Genomic DNA, 26,030 nt, shown 5'->3' on the forward strand with positions numbered 1-26,030 from the left:
TAAATATATACATTAGATATTAACATTATAAGAGGCGACTAGGGGTTAGCCCTTCAGGAGAGCCCATTAGCATGGAGGGACTCTGGCTGAGGGGACTCCAGACAAAAGGGACAGGACCAAGTCCTATACTGGGACACCACACATAACATACATAAGAGTATCGTAACAAAATAATTATAAAAATATATCAACTTTTAGTAAAGTGCTGGAACATAATTAATGCAATAATAAAGTCTCTCAGTGGGCCCAACATCGTCGCTGCAGGTCTGCCCAAGACAGTCCAAAGCCACCGGAAAGCCCTTGGTGCTGGGACACCACAAACTCCCCCTCTAACACACAGCCGTCCTCGGCGCTCAGTCCTGGTGGAGTGATGAAGAGCAGTCTCTCTGGCGGTAAGAGAAAATACAGTGCAGGGTTCCTTCCGTTGCATGCTTGGTACCTTATTAATAACCAAATGCTGCACTGGATTTGCAAGGTAGTACCATAAACCTCTTAACCTAGTGCCATTAACCTGTAGAAGATCAGTGTGTGCAGTATAATAGCCACTAGAGGGCAAAAAAAAGGTGTGAAAAAAAATAATAAAGATCATTTAACCCCTTCCCTTATAAAAGTAAGGATCACCCCCCTTTTCCCATAAAAAAAACTGTGTAAATAAAAAGAAAAATAAACATATGTGGTATCGTGTGGAAATGTCCAAAATATAAAAATATATTGTTAATTAAAGTCCAAAATAGCGTATTTTGGGTCACTTTTTATATCATGAAAAATTTTTAAGTGATCAAAAAAGTCCAATCAATACAAAAAAGGTACCACTATAAACTTCAGATCACGGCGCAAAACAATGAGCCCTCATACCGCCCTGTACGTGGAAAAATAAAAAAGTTATAGGGGTCAGAAATGACAATTTTAAACGTATAAATTTTCCTGCATGAAGTTATGATTTTTTTCCAGAAGTCCGACAAAATCCAACATATATGGGAGTTGGGGATCATATTAACCGTATGGACCTACAGAATAATGATAAATTACATTTCGCTGTAGATTTTTTGGTAAAATGACTGATGTCACAGCAAAGTAGAATTGGTGGCACAAAAAATAAGCCATAATATGGAATTCTAGCTGCAAAATTGAAAGCGTTATGATTTTTAAAAAGGTGAGGAGGAAAAAACGAAAGTGCAAAAACTGAAAAACACTCAGTCCTTAAGGGGTTAAACCCCCTGAGTATGTGGGTATTGTTCACGTTGTAACTGCAGACTAACTGAAAAGGAGACAAGACAAACATTTAACAGGAGAACTCTGGAAGGCGGGCCATAGCTGCCATAGGCTATCCTTCGCTACCGGGCCTGTGCCATGAGGCCCATTGGCTTCAAGAATCATCTCCCCGTGACAGAAGTAGAGTCCTCCTGATTGGCCACACCCAAGGACACAGACAGACACCTCCTTCCACAACTAAGTCTCCGTCAACGTATCCCCTTGAGTTTTGGGGGTAACCTAATGCGCTTCATGAGACAAATAAGACAGACAACATAGAACATAAAAAGATACATCCTACTGCAAGATACATTTCTAACTGGATAATAAAACATTTGTTTACGGTCTGGCCTTATGGTTTTACTACGACAGGACTGGTTATAGCACGAAAAGATGAAAAGACAATATAACACTGCACAAGTAGATTCTACGACTTTCTAGGATACACAGTTTCCTCTCTAGACTGTACTAGAATTTGGCAAACCAACCAGGAAGGTATAAGAATACTTCGGTATAACCGGCACATAAGTGTATTGGTTTCTTCTTAGAACAAATGACAGTGCCTGGCCTTAGGCCGTCACCAAGTTCTGTAACAGTTCAGATATAAGTCCTGGGGCATTTTTACAAATGTCCTGCACAGACTGGTAGAGGGTCCACAGGGTCAGGGAAGAGTTCATGAGGCAATAGCAATGTCCCTTCATACTCCGCTTGTATGTCGGTTTGCACCTATCCTAAAACCACTCTAGCAGTCTCTGAATTAACCCAATATGGCATATAAGACAGTGAATCTGCATTCATACAATATAAGCAAGGAAACAGTTAATCTCGGTAGCGGGTGGATCACCTCTCCGGAGTCATCTTCAGATGGCAAAAGCAGGTTCAGACTCTTGTTCGGGTTCCATGGTAACTTCAGACTCCACAACAGCTTCAGGAATTGCAGTGACTGGTCGTGGTATGGTAATAAATGGAACCACTGAGGTCAAGGCGGCAGCTGGCGCCATGCAGAAGTACACTGGCTGACTGGATGAGAACATAAGAATGTCCATGGCATGGTGGACATCTTCATACGGAGTCTTACTCGGAGTGGGCTCAGGAACCCATAGAGATAGTGATGTCAGGGTTGGCAGATCCTCTTTCGCACATGGATTAATTTGGTTCCGGTGGACAATTAAGGAATTCTGTATTTTTTCTGAACCTCGTACATGTCTGACTCTGGATACAGAATAGCCGTGATACTTCTTCAACCAGACTCTATCGCCAATGTTCAGAGGCTTAGCGGGAGCGTGCTGATTATAGTCTTCCTGCTGTCTTTGCTTTGCTCTTCCATTTTCTGGTTCACAATTTCTTGTGCTTCCTGGATTCGCCTTTTGTGGTCTTTGACCCAGTCTTTGCTTGAGAGCAGATTAGGATCATTGGTGACCTGCAGACCGAAAGTTCTGTCTTTGGGCAGTTGTCTATGCCTCCCAACCATTAGATAGAAGGGGGTGTAGCCCGCCGAACAGTGAGTGGCGTTATTGTAGATTTCTACCAATTCTGGCAGCAATTGGGGCCACTCCTCTCGCTTGGTCACCGACGCTGTTCGCAGCATGTGGATAAACACCTGGTTGACTCTCTCGCAAAGTCCCTTATACCCTGCAGGTGATAAGCTTTGGTTTGCAGCTTCTTACAGTCATGAAACTGGCATAGCTCCTGGAACAGCTGTGCTTCAAACGTCGGACCCCAGTCAGTAAGGACTGATTCTGTGCAGCTGAAGGTCTGGACCCATTTTGTATAGACTTGGCAGTGAGGTCCTTGACCAGAACAACAACGACCCATTTGGAGTAATGGTCAACCATCATCACCACCACAGCAGTGATAACATTCTGATTCACAAACCGGTTATAGAACGGTGTCATTTCCACATCCTCCCACTGGTCTTCCTTTGGGGGGTTCTTCACCATTGGGCAACCTTGAGAGGGTGTCCGCATTGACATTGGACTTACGACTCCGGTATTTTATCGTGAAGCTCTGGTCTAAAGAGCCAAGCTTTGCAGTGTTGAGATGCGATAGTGGGTTATAGTCAGTGTAGACCATAAATGTTGTAGCCACAAGATCGTAACATAGTAACATAGTTCATAAGGTTGAAAAAAGACCAGAGTCCATCAAGTTCAACCTATAACCCTAATAAGTCCCTACCGAGTTGAGTTGATCCAAGGGAAGGCAAAAAAACCCCTCATACTAGAGGTAAATATTCCTTCCCGACTCCAAATATGTCATCAGAGTTCACCATGACACCTCCTCCGGGAGAGAATTCCACAGTCTCACTGCTCTTACAGTAAAGAACCCCCGTCTGTGCTGGTGTAGAAACCTTCTTTCCTCTAAACATAGAGAATGCCCCCTTGTTATATATACAGTCCTGATATATTATATATATTATTAGGTCACCTCCTTGTTCTATATACAGTCCTGATATATTATATATATTATTAGGTCACCTCCTTGTTATATATACAGTCTTGGGTATAAATAGATCATGGAGAGATCTCTGTACGGTCCTGATATATTATATATATTATTAGGCCACCTCCTTGTTATATATACAGTCCTGGGTATAAATAGATCATGGAGAGATCTCTGTACTGTCCTGATATATATATTATTAGGTCACCTCCTTGTTATATATACAGTCCTGGATATAAATACATCATGGAGAGATCTCTGTACTGTCCTGATATATTATATATATTATTATTAGGTCACCTCCTTGTTATATATACAGTCCTGGGTATAAATAGATCATGGAGAGATCTCTGCACTGTCCTGATATATTATATATATTATTAGGTCACCTCCTTGTTATATATACAGTCCTGGGTATAAATAGATCATGGAGAGATCTCTGTACTGTCCTGATATATTATATATATTATTAGGTCACCTCCTTGTTATATATACAGTCCTGGGTATAAATTGATCATGGAGAGATCTCTGTACTGTCTCGATATATTATATATATATATATTATTAGGTCACCTCCTTGTTATATATACAGTCCTGGGTATAAATAGATCATGGAGAGATCTCTGTACTGTCCTGATATATTATATATATTATTATTAGGTCACCTCCTTGTTATATATACAGTCCTGGGTATAAATACATCATGGAGAGATCTCTGTACTGTCCTGATATATTATATATATTATTAGGTCACCTCCTTGTTATATATACAGTCCTGGGTATAAATACATCATGGAGAGATCTCTGTACGGTCCTGATATATTATATATATTATTATTAGGTCACCTCCTTGTTATATATACAGTCCTGGGTATAAATAGATCATGGAGAGATCTCTGCACTGTCCTGATATATTATATATATTATTAGGTCACCTCCTTGTTATATATACACAGTCCTGGGTATAAATAGATCATGGAGAGATCTCTGTACTGTCCTGATATATTATATATATTATTAGGTCACCTCCTTGTTATATATACAGTCCTGGGTATAAATAGATCATGGAGAGATCTCTGTACTGTCCTGATACATTATATATATATTATTAGGTCACCTCCTTGTTATATATACAGTCCTGGGTATAAATAGATCATGGAGAGATCTCTGTACTGTCCTGATATATTATATATATTATTAGGTCACCTCCTTGTTATATATACAGTCCTGGGTATAAATACATCATGGAGAGATCTCTGTACTGTCCATATATATATATTATTAGGTCACCTCCTTGTTATATATACAGTCCTGGGTATAAATAGATCATGGAGAGATCTCTGTACTGTCCTGATATATTATATATATATTATTAGGTCACCTCCTTGTTATATATACAGTCCTGGGTATAAATAGATCATGGAGAGATCTCTGTACTGTCCATATATATATATTATTAGGTCACCTCCTTGTTATATATACAGTCCTGGGTATAAATAGATCATGGAGAGATCTCTGTACTGTCCTGATATATATATTATTAGGTCACCTTGTTATATATACAGTCCTGGGTATAAATAGATCATGGAGAGATCTCTGTACTGTCTCGATATATTTATACATAGTTATTAGGTCTCCCCTAATCCTTCTTTTTTCTAAACTAAATAACCCTAATTCTGATAATCTTTCTGGGTACTGTAGTCCTCACATTCCCCGTATTACTCTGGTTCCCGTCTTTGAACCCTCTCCAGCTCCACTATATCTTTCTTGTACACTGGTGCCCAGTACTGTACACAGTATTCTATGTGTGGTCTGACCAGTACTGTACGCAGTATTCCATGTGTGGTCTGACCAGTACTGTACACAGTATTCCATGTGTGGTCTGACCAGTACTGTACGCAGTATTCCATGTGTGGTCTGACCAGTACTGTACACAGTATTCTATGTGTGGTCTGACCAGTACTGTACACAGTATTCTATGTGGGGTCTGACCAGTACTGTACACAGTATTCTATGTGTGGTTTGACCAGTACTGTACACAGTATTCCATATGTGGTCTGACCAGTACTGTACACAGTATTCTATGTGTGGTCTGACCAGTACTGTACACAGTATTCCATGTGTGGTTTGACCAGTACTGTACACAGTATTCTATGTGTGGTCTGACCAGTACTGTACACAGTATTCCATGTGTGGTTTGACCAGTACTGTACACAGTATTCTATGTGTGGTCTGACCAGTACTGTACACAGTATTCCATGTGTGGTCTGACCAGTACTGTACACAGTATTCCATGTGTGGTCTGACCAGTACTGTACACAGTATTCCATGTGTGGTCTGACCAGTACTGTACACAGTATTCTATGTGTGGTCTGACCAGTACTGTACACAGTATTCTATGTGTGGTCTGACCAGTACTGTACACAGTATTCCATGTGTAGTCTGTCCAGTACTGTACACAGTATTCCATGTGTGATCTGACCAGTACTGTACACAGTATTCCATGTGTAGTCTGTCCAGTACTGTACACAGTATTCCATGTGTAGTCTGTCCAGTACTGTACACAGTATTCCATGTGTGATCTGACCAGTACTGTACATAGTATTCCATGTGTGGTCTGACCAGTACTGTACACAGTATTCTATGTGTGGTCTGACCAGTACTGTACACAGTATTCCATATTCTCCTGTACACCCGCCATCTATTGTTCTGTCCTCTCCTGTACACCCGCCATCTATTGTTCTGTCCTCACCTGTACACCCTACATCTATTGTTCTGTCCTCACCTGTACACCCACCATCTATTGTTCTGTCCTCACCTGTACACCCGCCATCTATTCTGTCCTCTCCTGTACACCCGCCATCTATTGTTCTGTCCTCTCCTGTACACCCGCCATCTATTGTTCTGTCCTCCCCTGTACACCCGCCATCTATTGTTCTGTCCTCCCCTGTACACCCGCCATCTATTGTTCTGTCCTCCCCTGTACACCCGCCATCTATTGGTCTGTCCTCTCCTGTACACCCGCCATCTATTGTTCTGTCCTCTCCTGTACACCCGCCATCTATTGTTCTGTCCTCCCCTGTACACCCGCCATCTATTGTTCTGTCATCTCCTGTACACCCGCCATCTATTGTTCAGTCCTCTCCTGTACACCCGCCATCTATTGTTCTGTTATCTCCTGTACACCCGCTATCTATCGTTCTGTCCTCTCCTGTACACCCGCCATCTATTCTGTCCTCTCCTGTACACCCGCCATCTATCTTTCTGTCCTCACCTGTACACCCGCCATCTATTCTGTCCTCTCCTGTACACCCATCATCTATTGTTCTGTCCTCTCCTGTACACCCGCTATCTATTGTTCTGTCCTCTCCTGTACACCCGCCATCTATTATTCTGTCCTCTCCTGTACACCCGCCATCTATTGTTCTGTCCTCTCCCGTACACCCGCCGTCTATTATTCTGTCCTCTCCTGTACACCCCTCATCTATTGTTCTGTCCTCACCTGTACACCCGCCATCTATTGTTCTGTCCTCTCCTGTACACCCGCCATCTATTGTTCTGTCCTCTCCTGTACACCCCTCATCTATTGTTCTGTCCTCACCTGTACACCCGCCATCTATTATTCTGTCCTCTCCTGTACACCCCTCATCTATTGTTCTGTCCTCACCTGTACACCCGCAATCTATTGTTCTGTCCTCACCTGTACACCCGCCATCTATTTTTCCGTCATCTCCCATACATTGCCCATCTATGTCCGGTCCCTGGTAGGACTCACTGAGATCTTGGTGAATATGTACATGGCCAGAGACAGTCCGGTCAGGTACAGCTGGATCCTCTCCCCTCCAAAACGCTTCTTCAGGTACTCGGGCATCGTCATCACCTGCAGGGGAGATAAGAAGGAGGACACCAGGTCATCCTGAGGAGGCAGCAGGACCCCCATGGTGTCTACAGATGTGGCCCCTGGGACCCCTCAATCTCTCACCTCAGCCGTCAGGTAAACAGGAACGAAGATCCATCCCATGAGCAAAACCACAAAGAGCGCCTGGAAGGAGCAAGAGAAATGGTGAGCGGGGGCCGAGGAGAGGGGCCCTAAGGTAAGATACTCAGGGACCCAATCTTACTGCTGGTAAGGGGCCAAAAAAAGTCCCCCCACCCATATAAAAGCTTCTATGGGCTCCCAATGGGGGAGGGTGCAGGAGGTCCTCCGAGACATTCACATATGGCCTCAGGGACTACATTGTGACTCCCACTACGAAAGATCTCCATATAATGAGTCCTGTCTGGTGTTCACTATCATGTGGAGATCACTATTACTAAGTGTGAGGAGGTTCTAATACACAGGTCAGGATCTCCTCCATATAATGAGTCCTGTCTGGTGTTCACTATCATGTGGAGATCACTATTACTTAGTGTGAGGAGGTTCTAATACACAGGTCAGGATCTCCTCCATATAATGAGTCCTGTCTGGTGTTCACTATCATGTGGAGATCACTATTACTAAGTGTGAGGAGGTTCTAACACACAGGTCAGGATCTCCTCCATATAATGAGTCCTGTCTGGTGTTCACTATCATGTGGAGATCACTATTACTTAGTGTGAGGAGGTTCTAATACACAGGTCAGAATCTCCTCCATATAATGAGTCCTGTCTGGTGTTCACTATCATGTGGAGATCCCTATTACTAAGTGTGAGGAGGTTCTAATACACAGGTCAGGATCTCCTCCATATAATGAGTCCTGTCTGGTGTTCACTATCATGTGGAGATCACTATTACTAAGTGTGAGGAGGTTCTAATACACAGGTCAGGATCTCCTCCATATATTGAGTCCTGTCTGGTGTTCACTATCATGTGAGATCACTATTACTAAGTGAGAGGAGGTTCTAATACACAGGGCAGGATCTCCTCCATATAATGAGTCCTGTCTGGTGTTCACTATCATGTGGAGATCACTATTACTAAGTGTGAAGAGGTTCTAATACACAGGGCAGGATCTCCTCCATATAATGAGTCCTGTCTGGTGTTCACTATCATGTGGAGATCACTATTACTAAGTGTGAGGAGGTTCTAATACACAGGGCAGTATCTCCTCCATATAATGAGTCCTGTCTGGTGTTCACCATCATGTGGAGATCACTATTACTAAGTGTGAGGAGGTTCTAATACACAGGGTAGGATCTCCTCCATATAATGAGTCCTGTCTGGTGTTCACTATCATGTGGAGATCACTATTACTAAGTGTGAGGAGGTTCTAATACACAGGGCAGGATCTCCTCCATATAATGAGTCCTGTGTGGTGTTCACTATCATGTGGAGATCACTATTACTAAGTGTGAGGAGGTTCTAATACACAGGTCAGGATCTCCTCCATATAATGAGTCCTGTCTGGTGTTCACTATCATGTGGAGATCACTATTACTAAGTGTGAGGAGGTTCTAATACACAGGTCAGGATCTCCTCCATATAATGAGTCCTGTCTGGTGTTCACCATCATGTGGAGATCACTATTACTAAGTGTGAGGAGGTTCTAATACACAGGTCAGGATCTCCTCCATATAATGAGTCCTGTCTGGTGTTCACTATCATGTGGAGATCACTATTACTAAGTGTGAGGAGGTTCTAATACACAGGTCAGGATCTCCTCCATATAATGAGTCCTGTCTGGTGTTCACCATCATGTGGAGATCACTATTACTAAGTGTGAGGAGGTTCTAATACACAGGGCAGTATCTCCTCCATATAATGAGTCCTGTCTGGTGTTCACTATCATGTGGAGATCACTATTACTAAGTGTGAGGAGGTTCTAATACATAGGTCAGGATCTCCTCCATATAATGAGTCCTGTCTGGTGTTCACTATCATGTGGAGATCACTATTACTAAGTGTGAGGGGTTCTAATACACAGGTCAGGATCTCCTCCATATAATGAGTCCTGTCTGGTGTTCACTATCATGTGGAGATCACTATTACTAAGTGTGAGGAGGTTCTAATACACAGGGCAGGATCTCCTCCATATAATGAGTCCTGTTTAGTGTTCACTATCATGTGGAGATCACTATTACTAAGTGTGAGGAGGTTCTAATACACAGGGCAGGATCTCCTCCATATAATGATTCCTGTCTGGTGTTCACTATCATGTGGAGATCACTATTACTACGTGTGAGGAGGTTCTAATACACAGGGCAGGATCTCCTCCATATAATGAGTCCTGTCTGGTGTTCACTATCATGTGGAGATCACTATTACTAAGTGTGAGGAGGTTCTAATACACAGGGCAGGATCTCCTCCATATAATGAGTCCTGTCTGGTGTTCACTATCATGTGGAGATCACTATTACTAAGTGTGAGGAGGTTCTAATACACAGGTCAGGATCTCCTCCATATAATGAGTCCTGTCTGGTGTTCACTATCATGTGGAGATCACTATTACTAAGTGTGAGGAGGTTCTAATACACAGGTCAGGATCTCCTCCATATAATGAGTCCTGTCTGGTGTTCACCATCATGTGGAGATCACTATTACTACCTGTGAGGAGGTTCTAATACACAGGTCAGGATCCCTTTTTGGTAACTTACATTCCACTCGAATCCAGCCACAGCGATGCCGCCCGCCGCCCCGGTTCCCGCCAGTCCGACAAAGTGACCACTGCCAATGTTACTGGCAAAAAGGGAGGCTCCGACCTGCGAGAGACAAGTGGGGGATTAGACGCGGTGTACCCCCATATATATCCCCGTACACACACAGATCCTCAGAGGACACGGAGTACCCCCATATATATCCCAGTACACACAGAGATCCTCAGAGGACACGGTGTACCCCCATATATATCCCCGTACACACACAGATCCTCAGAGGACACGGTGTACCCCCATATATATCCCCGTACACACACAGATCCTCAGAGGACACGGTGTACCCCCATATATATCCCCGTACACACAGATCCTCAGAGGACACGGTGTACCCCCATATATATCCCCATACACACAGATCCTCAGAGCACACGGTGTACCCCCATATATATCCCCGTACACACACAGATCCTCAGAGGACACGGTGTACCCCCATATATATCCCCGTACACACACAGATCCTCAGAGGACACGGTGTACCCCCATATATATCCCCGTACACACAGATCCTCAGAGGACACGGTGTACCCCCATATATATCCCCATACACACAGATCCTCAGAGCACACGGTGTACCCCCATATATATCCCCGTACACACACAGATCCTCAGAGGACACGGTGTACCCCCATATATATCCCCGTACACACACAGATCCTCAGAGGACACGGTGTACCCCCATATATATCCCCGTACACACAGATCCTCAGAGGACACGGTGTACCCCCATATATATCCCCATACACACAGATCCTCAGAGCACACGGTGTACCCCCATATATATCCCCGTACACACACAGATCCTCAGAGGACACGGTGTACCCCCATATATATCCCCGTACACACACAGATCCTCAGAGGACACGGTGTACCCCCATATATATCCCCGTACACACAGATCCTCAGAGGACACCGTGTACCCCCATATATATCCCCGTACACACAGATCCTCAGAGGACACGGTGTATCCCCATATATCCCCGTACACACACAGAGCCTCAGAGGACACGGTGTACCCCATATATATCCCCGTACACACACAGATCCTCAGAGGACACGGTGTACCCCCATATATATCCCCGTACACACACAGATCCTCAGAGGACACCGTGTACCCCCATATATATCCCCGTACACACAGATCCTCAGAGGACACGGTGTACCCCATATATATCCCCGTACACACAGATCCTCAGAGGACACGGTGTACCCCCATATATATCCCCGTACACACAGATCCTCAGAGGACACGGTGTACCCCCATATATATCCCCGTACACATACGGAGCCTCAGAGGACACGGTGTACCCCCATATATCCCAGTACACACACAGATCCTCAGAGGACACGGAGTACCCCCATATATATCCCAGTACACACAGAGATCCTCAGAGGACACGGTGTACCCCCATATATCCCCGAACACACACATCCTCAGAGGACACGGTGTACCCCCATATATCCCCGTACACACACAGATCCTCAGAGGACACGGTGTACCCCCATATATATCCCCGTAAACACACGAAGCCTCAGAGGACACGGTGTACCCCCATATATCCCCGTACACACAGATCCTCAGAAGACACGGTGTACCCCCATATATATCCCCGTACACACGGAGCCTCAGAGGACACGGTGTACCCCCATATATCCCCGTACACACAGATCCTCAGAGGACACGGTGTACCCCCATATATCCCCGTACACACACGGAGCCTCAGAGGACACGGTGTACCCCCCATATATCCCCGTACACACACAAAGCCTCAGAGGACACGGTGTACCCCCATATATCCCCGTACACACACAGAGCCTCAGAGGACACGGTGTACCCCCATATATATCCCCGTACACACGGATCCTCAGAGGACACGGTGTACCCCCATATATCCCCGTACACACGGAGCCTCAGAGGACACGGTGTACCCCCATATATATCCCCGTACACACAGATCCTCAGAGGACACGGTGTACCCCCATATATATCCCCGTACACACAGATCCTCAGAGGACACGGTGTACCCCCATATATCCCCGTACACACAGATCCTCAGAGGAAACGGTGTACCCCCATATATATCCCCGTACACACAGAGCCTCAGAGGACACGGTGTACCCCCATATATATCCCCGTACACACAGATCCTCAGAGGACACGGTGTACCCCCATATATATCCCCGTACACACACAGAGCCTCAGAGGACACAGTGTACCCCCATATATCCCCGTACACACAGATCCTCAGAGGACACGGTGTACCCCCATATATATCCCTGTACACACACAGATCCTCAGAGGACACGGTGTACCCCCATATATCCCCGTACACACAGATCCTCAGAGGACACGGTGTATCCCCATATATCCCCGTACACACAGATCCTCAGAGGACACGGTGTACCCCCATATATCCCCGTACACACACGGAGCCTCAGAGGACACGGTGTACCCCCATATATCCCCGTACACACACAGAGCCTCAGAGGACACGGTGTACCCCCATATATCCCCGTACACACACAGAGCCTCAGAGGACACGGTGTACCCCCATATATATCCCCGTACACACACAGATCCTCAGAGGACACGGTGTATCCCCATATATCCCCGTACACACAGATCCTCAGAGGACACGGTGTACCCCCATATATATCCCCGTACACACAGATCCTCAGAGGACACGGTGTACCCCCATATATATCCCCGTACACACAGATCCTCAGAGGACACGTGTACCCCCATATATCCCCGTACACACACAGAGCCTCAGAGGACACGGTGTACCCCCATATATCCCCGTACACACAGATCCTCAGAGGACACGGTGTACCCCCATATATCCCCGTACACACAGATCCTCAGAGGACACGGTGTATCCCCATATATCCCCGTACACACAGATCCTCAGAGGACACGGTGTACCCCCATATATCCCCGTACACACACGGAGCCTCAGAGGACACGGTGTACCCCCATATATCCCCGTACACACACAGAGCCTCAGAGGACATGGTGTACCCCCATATATCCCCGTACACACACAGAGCCTCAGAGGACACGGTGTACCCCCATATATATCCCCGTACACACAGATCCTCAGAGGACACGGTGTACCCCCATATATCCCCGTACACACACAGAGCCTCAGAGGACACGGTGTACCCCCATATATATCCCGTACACACACAGAGCCTCAGAGGACACGGTGTACCCCCATATATATCCCCGTACACACAGAGCCTCAGAGGACACGGTGTACCCCCATATATCCCCGTACACACACAGAGCCTCAGAGGACACGGTGTACCCCCATATATATCCCCGTACACACAGATCCTCAGAGGACACGGTGTACCCCCATATATATCCCCGTACACACAGATCCTCAGAGGACACGGTGTACCCCCATATATATCCCCGTACACACGGATCCTCAGAGGACACGGTGTACCCCCATATATCCCCGTACACACGGAGCCTCAGAGGACACGGTGTACCCCCATATATATCCCCTTACACACGGAGCCTCAGAGGACACGGTGTACCCCCATATATATCCCCGTACACACAGATCCTCAGAGGACACGGTGTACCCCCATATATATCCCCGTACACACACAGATCCTCAGAGGACACGGTGTACCCCCATATATATCCCCGTACACACACAGAGCCTCAGAGGACACGTGTACCCCCATATATATCCCCGTACACACACAGATCCTCAGAGGACACGGTGTACCCCCATATATATCCCCGTACACACAGATCCTCAGAGGACACGGTGTACCCCCATATATCCCCGTACACACACAGATCCTCAGAGGACACGGTGTACCCCCATATATATCCCCGTACACACACGGAGCCTCAGAGGACACGGTGTAACCCCATATATATCCCCGTACACACAGATCCTCAGAGGACACGGTGTACCCCCATATATATCCCCGTACACACACAGATCCTCAGAGGACACGGTGTACCCCCATATATCCCCGTACACACAGATCCTCAGAGGACACGGTGTATCCCCATATATCCCCGTACACACAGATCCTCAGAGGACACGGTGTACCCCCATATATCCCCGTACACACACGGAGCCTCAGAGGACACGGTGTACCCCCATATATCCCCGTACACACACAGAGCCTCAGAGGACACGGTGTACCCCCATATATCCCCGTACACACACAGAGCCTCAGAGGACACGGTGTACCCCCATATATATCCCCGTGCACACAGATCCTCAGAGGACACGGTGTACCCCCATATATCCCCGTACACACACAGAGCCTCAGAGGACACGGTGTACCCCCATATATATCCCCGTACACACAGAGCCTCAGAGGACACGGTGTACCCCCATATATCCCCGTACACACACAGAGCCTCAGAGGACACGGTGTACCCCCATATATATCCCCGTACACACGGATCCTCAGAGGACACGGTGTACCCCCATATATCCCCGTACACACGGAGCCTCAGAGGACACGGTGTACCCCCATATATATCCCCGTACACACGGAGCCTCAGAGGACACGGTGTACCCCCATATATATCCCCGTACACACAGATCCTCAGAGGACACGGTGTACCCCCATATATATCCCCGTACACACACAGATCCTCAGAGGACACGGTGTACCCCCATATATATCCCCGTACACACACAGAGCCTCAGAGGACACGGTGTACCCCCATATATATCCCCGTACACACACAGATCCTCAGAGGACACGGTGTACCCCCATATATATCCCCGTACACACACAGAGCCTCAGAGGACACGGTGTACCCCCATATATATCCCCGTACACAGATCCTCAGAGGACACGGTGTACCCCCATATATATCCCCGTACACACACAGAGCCTCAGAGGACACGGTGTACCCCCATATATATCCCCGTACACACAGATCCTCAGAGGACACGTTGTACCCCCATATATCCCTGTACACACACGGAGCCTCAGAGAACACGGTGTACCCCCATATATATCCCCGTACACACACGGAGCCTCAGAGGACACGGTGTACCCCCATATAAAGTAGGTGTACAGTATATAGCAGTAGTACGTTTGGTACTTACCGTATACCAGCTCATGCTTCTCCCTGCCAGAAAGTATCCGCCTACGGTTCCTCGGTTCGCGCGTCGCATGGACTGAAAAATAATGAGAATTCATGAGCGCCCCCTATGGTCTCAGGGAATACCTCTGTATAGTAACACGGGGCTCTGTATACACCTCTGTATAGTAACACGGGGCTCTGTATACGCCTCTGTATAGTAACGCGGGACTCTGTATACGCCTCTGTATAGTAACACGGGGCTCTGTATACGCCTCTGTATAGTAACACGGGACTCTGTATACACCTCTGTATAGTAACGCAGGGCTCTGTATACGCCTCTGTATAGTAACGCGGGGCTCTGTATACACCTCCGTACAGTAACACGGGGCTCTGTATACACCTCCATACAGTAACACGGGGCTCTATATACACCTCCGTACAGTAACACGGGGCTCTGTATACACCTCCATACAGTAACACGGGGCTCTGTATACACCTCCGTACAGTAACACGGGGCTCTGTATACACCTCTGTATAGTAACACGGGACTCTGTATACGCCTCTGTATAGTAACACGGGGCTCTGTATACACCTCTGTATAGTAACACGGGGCTCTGTATACACCTCTGTATAGTAACACGGGGCTCTGTATACACCTCTGTATAGTAACGCGGGGCTCTGTATACACCTCTGTATAGTAACACGGGGCTCTGTATACACCTCTGTATAGTAACACGGGGCTCTGTATACACCTCTGTATAGTAACGCGGGGCTCTGTATACACCTCTGTATAGTAACGCGGGGCTCTGTATACACCTCTGTATAGTAACACGGGGCTCTGTATACACCTCTGTATAGTAACACGGGGCTCTGTATACACCTCTGTATAGTAACACGGGGCTCTGTATACACCTCTGTATAGTAACGTGGGGCTCTGTATACACCTCTGTATAGTAACGCGGGGCTCTGTATACACCTCTGTATAGTAACGTGGGGCTCTGTATACGCCTCTGTATAGTAACGTGGGGCTCTGTATACACCTCTGTATAGTAACACGGGGCTCTGTATACACCTCTGTATAGTAACGCGGGGCTCTGTATACACCTCTGTATAGTAACGCGGGGCTCTGTATACACCTCTGTATAGTAACACGGGGCTCTGTATACACCTCTGTATAGTAACACGGGGCTCTGTATACACCTCTGTATAGTAACACGGGGCTCTGTATACACCTCTGTATAGTAACACGGGGCTCTGTATACACCTCTGTATAGTAACACGGGGCTCTGTATACACCTCTGTATAGTAACGCGGGGCTCTGTATACACCTCTGTATAGTAACACGGGGCTCTGTATACACCTCTGTATAGTAACGCGGGGCTCTGTATACACCTCTGTATAGTAACACGGGGCTCTGTATACACCTCTGTATAGTAACACGGGGCTCTGTATACACCTCTGTATAGTAACACGGGGCTCTGTATACGCCTCTGTATAGTAACACGGGGCTCTGTATACGCCTCTGTATAGTAACACGGGGCTCTGTATACACCTCTGTATAGTAACACGGGGCTCTGTATACGCCTCTGTATAGTAACACGGGGCTCTGTATACGCCTCTGTATAGTAACACGGGGCTCTGTATACACCTCTGTATAGTAACACGGGGCTCTGTATACACCTCTGTATAGTAACACGGGGCTCTGTATACACCTCTGTATAGTAACACGGGGCTCTGTATACACCTCTGTATAGTAACACGGGGCTCTGTATACACCTCTGTATAGTAACACGGTGCTCTGTATACACCTCTGTATAGTAACACGGGGCTCTGTATACACCTCTGTATAGTAACACGGGGCTCTGTATACACCTCTGTATAGTAACACGGGGCTCTGTATACACCTCTGTATAGTAACACGGGGCTCTGTATACACCTCTGTATAGTAACACGGGGCTCTGTATACACCTCTGTATAGTAACACGGGGCTCTGTATACGCCTCTGTATAGTAACACGGGGCTCTGTATACACCTCTGTATAGTAACACGGGGCTCTGTATACACCTCTGTATAGTAACACGGGGCTCTGTATACACCTCTGTATAGTAACACGGGGCTCTGTATACACCTCTGTATAGTAACACGGGGCTCTGTATACACCTCTGTATAGTAACACGGGGCTCTGTATACACCTCTGTATAGTAACACGGGGCTCTGTATACGCCTCTGTATAGTAACACGGGGCTCTGTATACACCTCTGTATAGTAACACGGGGCTCTGTATACACCTCTGTATAGTAACACGGGGCTCTGTATACACCTCTGTATAGTAACACGGGGCTCTGTATACACCTCTGTATAGTAACACGGGGCTCTGTATACACCTCTGTATAGTAACGTGGGGCTCTGTATACACCTCTGTATAGTAACGCGGGGCTCTGTATACACCTCTGTATAGTAACACGGGGCTCTGTATACACCTCTGTATAGTAACACGGGGCTCTGTATACACCTCTGTATAGTAACACGGGGCTCTGTATACGCCTCTGTATAGTAACACGGGGCTCTGTATACACCTCTGTATAGTAACACGGGGCTCTGTATACACCAGGATCGGTCCTGCTCATCCATTCGAGTCACTTTCCTAATCAGCGAAATTCTCAGCGATTAAGCAAATTCTTTCATCATGTAAAGAAGAACATTAGTGAGCGAATCAACAGAGCGCGACCCCCCCTACCCTGTACGGCCCATCCCCCCCCCCCCTACCCTGTACGGCCCATCCCCCCCCCTACCCTGTACGGCCCATCCCCCCCCCCCTACCCTGTACGGCCCATCCCCCCCCCCCCCTACCCTGTACGGCCCATCCCCCCCCCCTACCCTGTGCGGCCCATCCCCCCCCCCCCCTACCCTGTGCGGCCCATTCCCCCCCCCCCCCTACCCTGTACGGCCCATCCCCCCCTCTACCCTGTACGGCCCACCCCCCCCTCTACCCTGTACGGCCCATCCCCCCCTCTACCCTGTACGGCCCATCCCCCCCTCTACCCTGTACGGCCCATCCCCCCCTCTACCCTGTACGGCCCATCCCCCCCCCCCCCTCTACCCTGTACGGCCCATCCCCCCCTCTACCCTGTACGGCCCACCCCCCCCTCTACCCTGTACGGCCCATCCCCCCCTCTACCCTGTACGGCCCATCCCCCCCCCCCCCTCTACCCTGTACGGTAAGTCAAATGAATCAAATGATGGCAATAGTAATAGTCTTTGTGCAATAGAGTTTTATGGCAAGCTAGACGCGTTTCAATGTCACGGACATTTTCTTCAGTAGCTATATAGTTTCTATCATTTTGAACTGCTGGATGCCCTTTATTTGGAGACCACTGCAGCCCGCGCGCACATAGTGCCGCGTTCACACACGTGGAACGCTCTCTGCAATCCACCCTCACAGCCCCGGTTTACCTGCGTGAGTCCCGGACATCTTATCCACAGGCCGGACGCAGCCGTGCCAGCCCGGGACCCACGAACCACCGGAGAACCCCTCACCCATCACACAGGACGCAGTTGTGCCAGCCCGGGACCCACAAACCACCGGAGAACCCCTCACCCATCACACAGGACGCAGCCGTGCCAGCCCGGGACCCACGAACCACCGGAGAACCCCTCACCCATCACACAGGACGCAGCCGTGCCAGCCCGGGACCCACAAACCACCGGAGAACCCCTCACCCATCACACAGGACGCAGCCGTGCCAGCCCAGGACCCACGAACCACCGGAGAACCCCTCACCCATCACACAGGACGCAGCCGTGCCAGCCCGGGACCCACGAACCACCGGAGAACCCCTCACCCATCACACAGGACGCAGCCGTGCCAGCCCGGGACCCACAAACCACCGGAGAACCCCTCACCCATCACACAGGACGCAGCCGTGCCAGCCCAGGACCCACGAACCACCGGAGAACCCCTCACCCATCACACAGGACGCAGCCGTGCCAGCCCGGGACCCACGAACCACCGGAGAACCCCTCACCAATCACACAGGACGCAGTCGTGCCAGCCCGGGACCCACGAACCACCGGAGAACCCCTCACCCATCACACAGGACGCAGCCGTGCCAGCCCGGGACCACTGGAGAACCCCTCACCCATCACACAGGACGCAGCCGTGCCAGCCCGGGACCCACGAACCACCAGAGAACCCCTCACCCATCACACAGGACGCAGCCGTGCCAGCCCGGGACCCACGAACCACCGGAGAACCCCTCACCCATCACACAGGACGCAGTCGTGCCAGCCCGGGACCCACGAACCACCGGAGAACCCCTCACCCATCACACAGGACGCAGCCGTGCCAGCCCGGGACCCACGAACCACCGGAGAACCCCTCACCCATCACACAGGACGCAGCCGTGCAAGCCCGGGACCCACGAACCACCGGAGAACCCCTCACCCATCACACAGGACGCAGTTGTGCCAGCCCGGGACCCACAAACCACCGGAGAACCCCTCACCCATCACACAGGACGCAGTCGTGCCAGCCCGGGACCCACGAACCACCGGAGAACCCCTCACCCATCACACAGGACGCAGCCGTGCCAGCCCGGGACCCACGAACCACCGGAGAACCCCTCACCCATCACACAGGACGCAGCCGTGCAAGCCCGGGACCCACGAACCACCGGAGAACCCCTCACCCATCACACAGGACGCAGCCGTGCCAGCCCGGGACCCACGAACCACCGGAGAACCCCTCACCCATCACACAGGACGCAGCCGTGCCAGCCCGGGACCCACGAACCACCGGAGAACCCCTCACCCATCACACAGGACGCAGCCGTGCCAGCCCGGGACCCACGAACCACCGGAGAACCCCTCACCCATCACACAGGACGCAGCCGTGCCAGCCCGGGACCCACAAACCACCGGAGAACCCCTCACCCATCACACAGAATGCAGTCGTACCAGCCCGGGACCCACGAACCACCGGAGAACCCCTCACCCATCACACAGGACGCAGCCGTGCCAGCCCGGGACCCACAAACCACCGGAGAACCCCTCACCCATCACACAGGACGCAGTCGTACCAGCCCGGGACCCACGAACCACCGGAGAACCCCTCACCCATCACACAGGACGCAGCCGTGCCAGCCCGGGACCCACAAACCACCTGAGAACCCCTCACCCATCACACAGGACGCAGTTGTGCCAGCCCGGGACCCACGAACCACCGGAGAACCCCTCACCCATCACACAGGACGCAGCCGTGCCAGCCCGGGACCCACGAACCACCGGAGAACCCCTCACCCATCACACAGGACGCAGCCGTGCCAGCCCGGGACCCACGAACCACCGGAGAACCCCTCACCCATTACACAGGACGCAGCCGTGCCAGCCCGGGACCCACAAACCACCGGAGAACCCATCACACAGGACGCAGCCGTGCCAGCCCGGGACCCACAAACCACCGGAGAACCCATCACACAGGACGCAGCCGTGCCAGCCCGGGACCCACAAACCACCGGAGAACCCCTCACCCATCACACAGGACGCAGCCGTGCCAGCCCGGGACCCACGAACCACCGGAGAACCCCTCACCCATCACACAGGACGCAGCCGTGCCAGCCCGGGACCCACAAACCACCGGAGAACCCCTCACCCATCACACAGAACGCAGTCGTACCAGCCCGGGACCCACGAACCACCGGAGAACCCCTCACCCATCACACAGGACGCAGCCGTGCCAGCCCGGGACCCACAAACCACCGGAGAACCCCTCACCCATCACACAGGACGCAGTCGTACCAGCCCGGGACCCACGAACCACCGGAGAACCCCTCACCCATCACACAGGACGCAGCCGTGCCAGCCCGGGACCCACAAACCACCGGAGAACCCCTCACCCATCACACAGGACGCAGCCGTGCCAGCCCGGGACCCACGAACCACCGGAGAACCCCTCACCCATCACACAGGACGCAGCCGTGCAAGCCCGGGACCCACGAACCACCGGAGAACCCCTCACCCATCACACAGGACCCAGCCGTGCCAGCCCGGGACCCACGAATCACCGGAGAACCCCTCACCCATCACACAGGACGCAGCCGTGCCAGCCCGGGACCCACGAACCACCGGAGAACCCCTCACCCATCACACAGGACGCAGCCGTGCCAGCCCGGGACCCACGAACCACCGGAGAACCCCTCACCCATCACACAGGACCCAGCCGTGCCAGCCCGGGACCCACGAACCACCGGAGAACCCCTCACCCATCACACAGGACGCAGCCGTGCCAGCCCGGGACCCACGAACCACCGGAGAACCCCTCACCCATCACACAGGACGCAGCCGTGCCAGCCCGGGACCCACAAACCACCGGAGAACCCCTCACCCATCACACAGAACGCAGTCGTACCAGCCCGGGACCCACGAACCACCGGAGAACCCCTCACCCATCACACAGGATGCAGCCGTGCCAGCCCGGGACCCACAAACCACCGGAGAACCCCTCACCCATCACACAGGACGCAGTTGTGCCAGCCCGGGACCCACGAACCACCGGAGAACCCCTCACCCATCACACAGGACGCAGCCGTGCCAGCCCGGGACCCACGAACCACCGGAGAACCCCTCACCCATCACACAGGACGCAGCCGTGCCAGCCCGGGACCCACAAACCACCGGAGAACCCATCACACAGGACGCAGCCGTGCCAGCCCGGGACCCACAAACCACCGGAGAACCCCTCACCCATCACACAGGACGCAGTCGTACCAGCCCGGGACCCACGAACCACCGGAGAACCCCTCACCCATCACACAGGACGCAGCCGTGCCAGCCCGGGACCCACGAACCACCGGAGAACCCATCACACAGGACGCAGCCGTGCCAGCCGAAGCAGCGGGTGAGTGGTGCGGTGCACCGTAGATCATTACTAGCGATACACAATCAGTTCGCTTCCAAGTTACCGTCACAATCGCCACAATATCACCAACCAACTGTATCGTACGGGATTTCATTCAAATGGACTAAGTGCAATAGCGACTGTGAATATTTCCACATATAACTTATCTATCCAAGCGCCATTTTACCAATTTTATACTTTTTAATATTTTTTTAATTCATCATTAATTATTATTATTATATACTATCCATATTTTTGTTATTAGTTATCGCCGTTCACCCCACACAAGGGCCCTGCTAAAGGTGACGACATAAATCATTTGATATAAATACATTTTACTATTGTTCTATCTCTTTATCTGTTTATTCTTCGCTATTATCCCTCTATTCCACTCTGTACCTGCAGAACCTGTGAGGACTGATATCTATAATTATATTTATAAGACACATTACATAGTTCTAGGCCTTTTGGGTGAAGGTAACACCGTTAACCTCAAGTACTATCTCTATCCTACGTGAGCTACACACATCACATATTCTGTTGCATTCTACCTAATATGGCTCGTCTCCCTGTTACTGTCTAATCCGGTAAAGCCAGTCTCCCCGTTATCCTCTAATCCCATACGGCCTTTCTCCGTTACCCTCATCCCGTATGGCCCATGTCCCTGTTACCCTCTAACCCCATAAGGCTCGTCTCCCTTGTTGCCCTCTAAACCCGTACGGCCAGTCTCCCCCTTACCCTCTAACCCTGTATGTCCCATCTCCATTGCATTCTACCCCGTAGAGTACAACTCTATGATGCTTTAGTCTCGGTGTCCCCATTGTAAATCCTGTGTATCCCCTAAATAATCGGGGCCATTGTAAATTCCATCCACTTCTTTCCCATATATGAGGCCCCATGACTCCTCTACTGGACAGGGTTACTAGAATGGTCCCAAACAATAAGGATTCGCCTCCATTATTACGGCCCATCCTGCAGATTAGTACAGGGAGGAACTTCTACAGATCCTGATAACCCCGACCCTGAAAACATGTCCTCCGCCATGCAGCAGATCACTTACCCAAAAGCCGACACCGATGACAATGACAAAATATCCCACGATGACTGAGATATCTGCAGGGTTACTGATGGTGGTGGAGCTACTGGAGGCCGGAGACGGAGAGGTTTGTGGGGGTGCAGTACTCATGCTGACAGGTTTCAGTCCTTCTCTTGTTGGCTTTTGTCCTTCTCCGGCAGTGTCCAGTCCTTCTCTAGCAGTATCCAGTCCTTCTCTCGCAGGGTCCAGTCCTTCTCTCACAGGTTCCAGTCCTTCTCTTGTTGGCTTTTGTCCTTCTCTCGCAGTGTCCAGTCCTTCTCTAGCAGTATCCAGTCCTTCTCTCGCAGGGTCCAGTCCTTCTCCGGCAGTGTCCAGTCCTTCTCTCACAGGGTCCAGTCCTTCTCTTGTTGGCTTTTGTCCTTCTCTAGCAGTGTCCAGTCCTTCTCTCGCAGTGTCCAGTCCTTCTCTCACAGGGTCCAGTCCTTCTCTTGTAGCCTCGGTGATTTCTCTGTCTTCTTACACATCTTCTTCCTTTTAAGAGTCTTCTGGTAAAAACCCTTTAAACATTAACTTCTATCACAGAGTTTCCTCTTCGGCCCACGAGATCCAGGTAAATGTGATGACTGTGGTGCTAATAGTTAAGCTCACACACCACATCCCCACAGGGGCCGCAGCTTTAGGATTCTATCGCAATGTGATAAGTGTCAGCATAAAAGGTTAACGGTCATTCTGTGCTTCTGCTGAGTGCTGATCCAGCATAAGGACCATGGATGAGGGAAATCCCACAGCAGCTAAACTCACGGGACACCTCAATAGTCTGTGACCAGGTCCATTATACACAACTGGTAAAGAAAGATCATTATTCTAAGGATGTGAAGGGCGTCTGGCCTAGACTGATGGCTCCATGAACATTATTCATCTCTTGGTACTTGTATATCGCCTACATAGTCTGCAGCGCTGTACAGAGATCTCTAATATTCATATCAGTCACTTTTACTAATGGGGTTCAAGCCCATTGGAGTCAGTGTCACCTATCAGAAAGAGTTTAAGAAGTGTAGGCAAAAACCTTTAAAGAAAATAAGAAAAACAAATAAACTGGATGCAGAACTTTTGTAAAATCCAGAACACGACCGATCACAGAGACACGTATGGTCCAACCGATAACAGGCGGTGAGCACCGGAGAGGAGCCAACATGGAATGGTTATTATTAAAGCCTAATGGAGATCACTGAGGAGACAGAACCAATAAGGTGACAACAGTCATTCACTCAAAAGAGACGCTAAAGAGGAAAGGTGGTGAAATAGTCCAATTCCATTATCACTAAATAGATTAAGACCTATTCACCCTCCTTGTCATAAACCCTAAGATTTCAGGAACAGATGGAAGTGTGATCAGGAGACTGTAAGAAGGGATGTGATCAGGAGACTGTAAGAAGGAGTGTGATCAGGAGACTGTAAGAAGGGGTGTGATCAGGAGACTGTAAGAAGGGGTGTGATCAGGAGACTGTAAGAAGGGATGTGATGAGGAGACTGTAAGAAGGGGTGTGATCAGGAGACTGTAAGAAGGGATGTGATCAGGAGACTGTAAGAAGGAGTGTGATCAGGAGACTGTAAGAAGGGATGTGATCAGGAGACTGTAAGAAAGGATGTGATCAGGAGACTGTAAGAAGGGGTGTGATCAGGAGATTGTGATCAGGAGACTGTAAGAAGGAGTGTGATCAGGAGACTGCAAGAAGGGATGTGATCAGGAGACTGTAAGAAGGAGTGTGATCAGGAGACTGTAAGAAGGGATGTGATCAGGAGACTGTAAGAAGGAGTGTGATCAGGAGACTGTAAGAAGGGATGTGATCAGGAGACTGTAAGAAGGGGTGTGATCAGGAGACTGTAAGAAGGGATGTGATCAGGAGACTGTAAGAAGGGATGTGATCAGGAGACTGTAAGAAGGGATGTGATCAGGAGACTGTAAGAAGGGATGTGATCAGGAGACTGTAAGAAGGGATGTGATCAGGAGACTGTAAGAAGGGATGTGATCAGGAGACTGTAAGAAGAGATGTGATCAGGAGACTGTAAGAAGGGATGTGATCAGGAGACTGTAAGAAGGGATGTGATCAGGAGACTGTAAGAAGGGATGTGATCAGGAGACTGTAAGAAGGGATGTGATCAGGAGACTGTAAGAAGGGATGTGATCAGGAGACTGTAAGAAGGAGTGTGATCAGGAGACTGTAAGAAGGGATGTGATCAGGAGACTGTAAGAAGGGATGTGATCAGGAGACTGTAAGAAGGAATGTGATCAGGAGACTGTAAGAAGGGATGTGATCAGGAGACTGTAAGAAGGGATGTGATCAGGAGACTGTAAGAAGGAGTGTGATCAGGAGACTGTAAGAAGGAATGTGATCAGGAGACTGTAAGAAGGAGTGTGATCAGGAGACTGTAAGAAGGAGTGTGATCAGGAGACTGTAAGAAGGGGTGTGATCAGGAGACTGTAAGAAGGAGTGTGATCAGGAGACTGTAAGAAGGGATGTGATCAGGAGACTGTAAGAAGGGGTGTGATCAGGAGACTGTAAGAAGGAGTGTGATCAGGAGACTGTAAGAAGGGATGTGATCAGGAGACTGTAAGAAGGGATGTGATCAGGAGACTGTAAGAAGGAGTGTGATCAGGAGACTGTAAGAAGGGATGTGATCAGGAGACTGTAAGAAGG

General features: G+C 49.6%; 1 protein-coding gene across 1 annotated transcript in view; it reads right to left on the reverse strand.

Annotated features, from left to right (window-relative positions):
* Positions 1 to 23,819, reverse strand: part of SLC5A2 (solute carrier family 5 member 2) — a 47,571-nt gene extending 23,752 nt beyond the window's left edge. The window contains exons 1-5 of the mRNA XM_056552343.1: positions 23,356 to 23,819; positions 15,423 to 15,494; positions 10,264 to 10,368; positions 7,673 to 7,732; positions 7,466 to 7,570 (exon numbers count right to left, since the gene is read on the reverse strand). Of these exons, the coding sequence (XP_056408318.1) occupies positions 7,466 to 7,570; positions 7,673 to 7,732; positions 10,264 to 10,368; positions 15,423 to 15,494; positions 23,356 to 23,481 (468 nt within the window). The 5' untranslated portion in view covers positions 23,482 to 23,819. The remainder of the gene's footprint in view (positions 1 to 7,465; positions 7,571 to 7,672; positions 7,733 to 10,263; positions 10,369 to 15,422; positions 15,495 to 23,355) is intronic.
* Positions 23,820 to 26,030: the final 2,211 nt, after the last annotated feature.

Source organism: Hyla sarda, unplaced genomic scaffold, assembly GCF_029499605.1.
Source record: "Hyla sarda isolate aHylSar1 unplaced genomic scaffold, aHylSar1.hap1 scaffold_1537, whole genome shotgun sequence".
Taxonomy (NCBI): Eukaryota; Metazoa; Chordata; class Amphibia; order Anura; family Hylidae; genus Hyla; species Hyla sarda.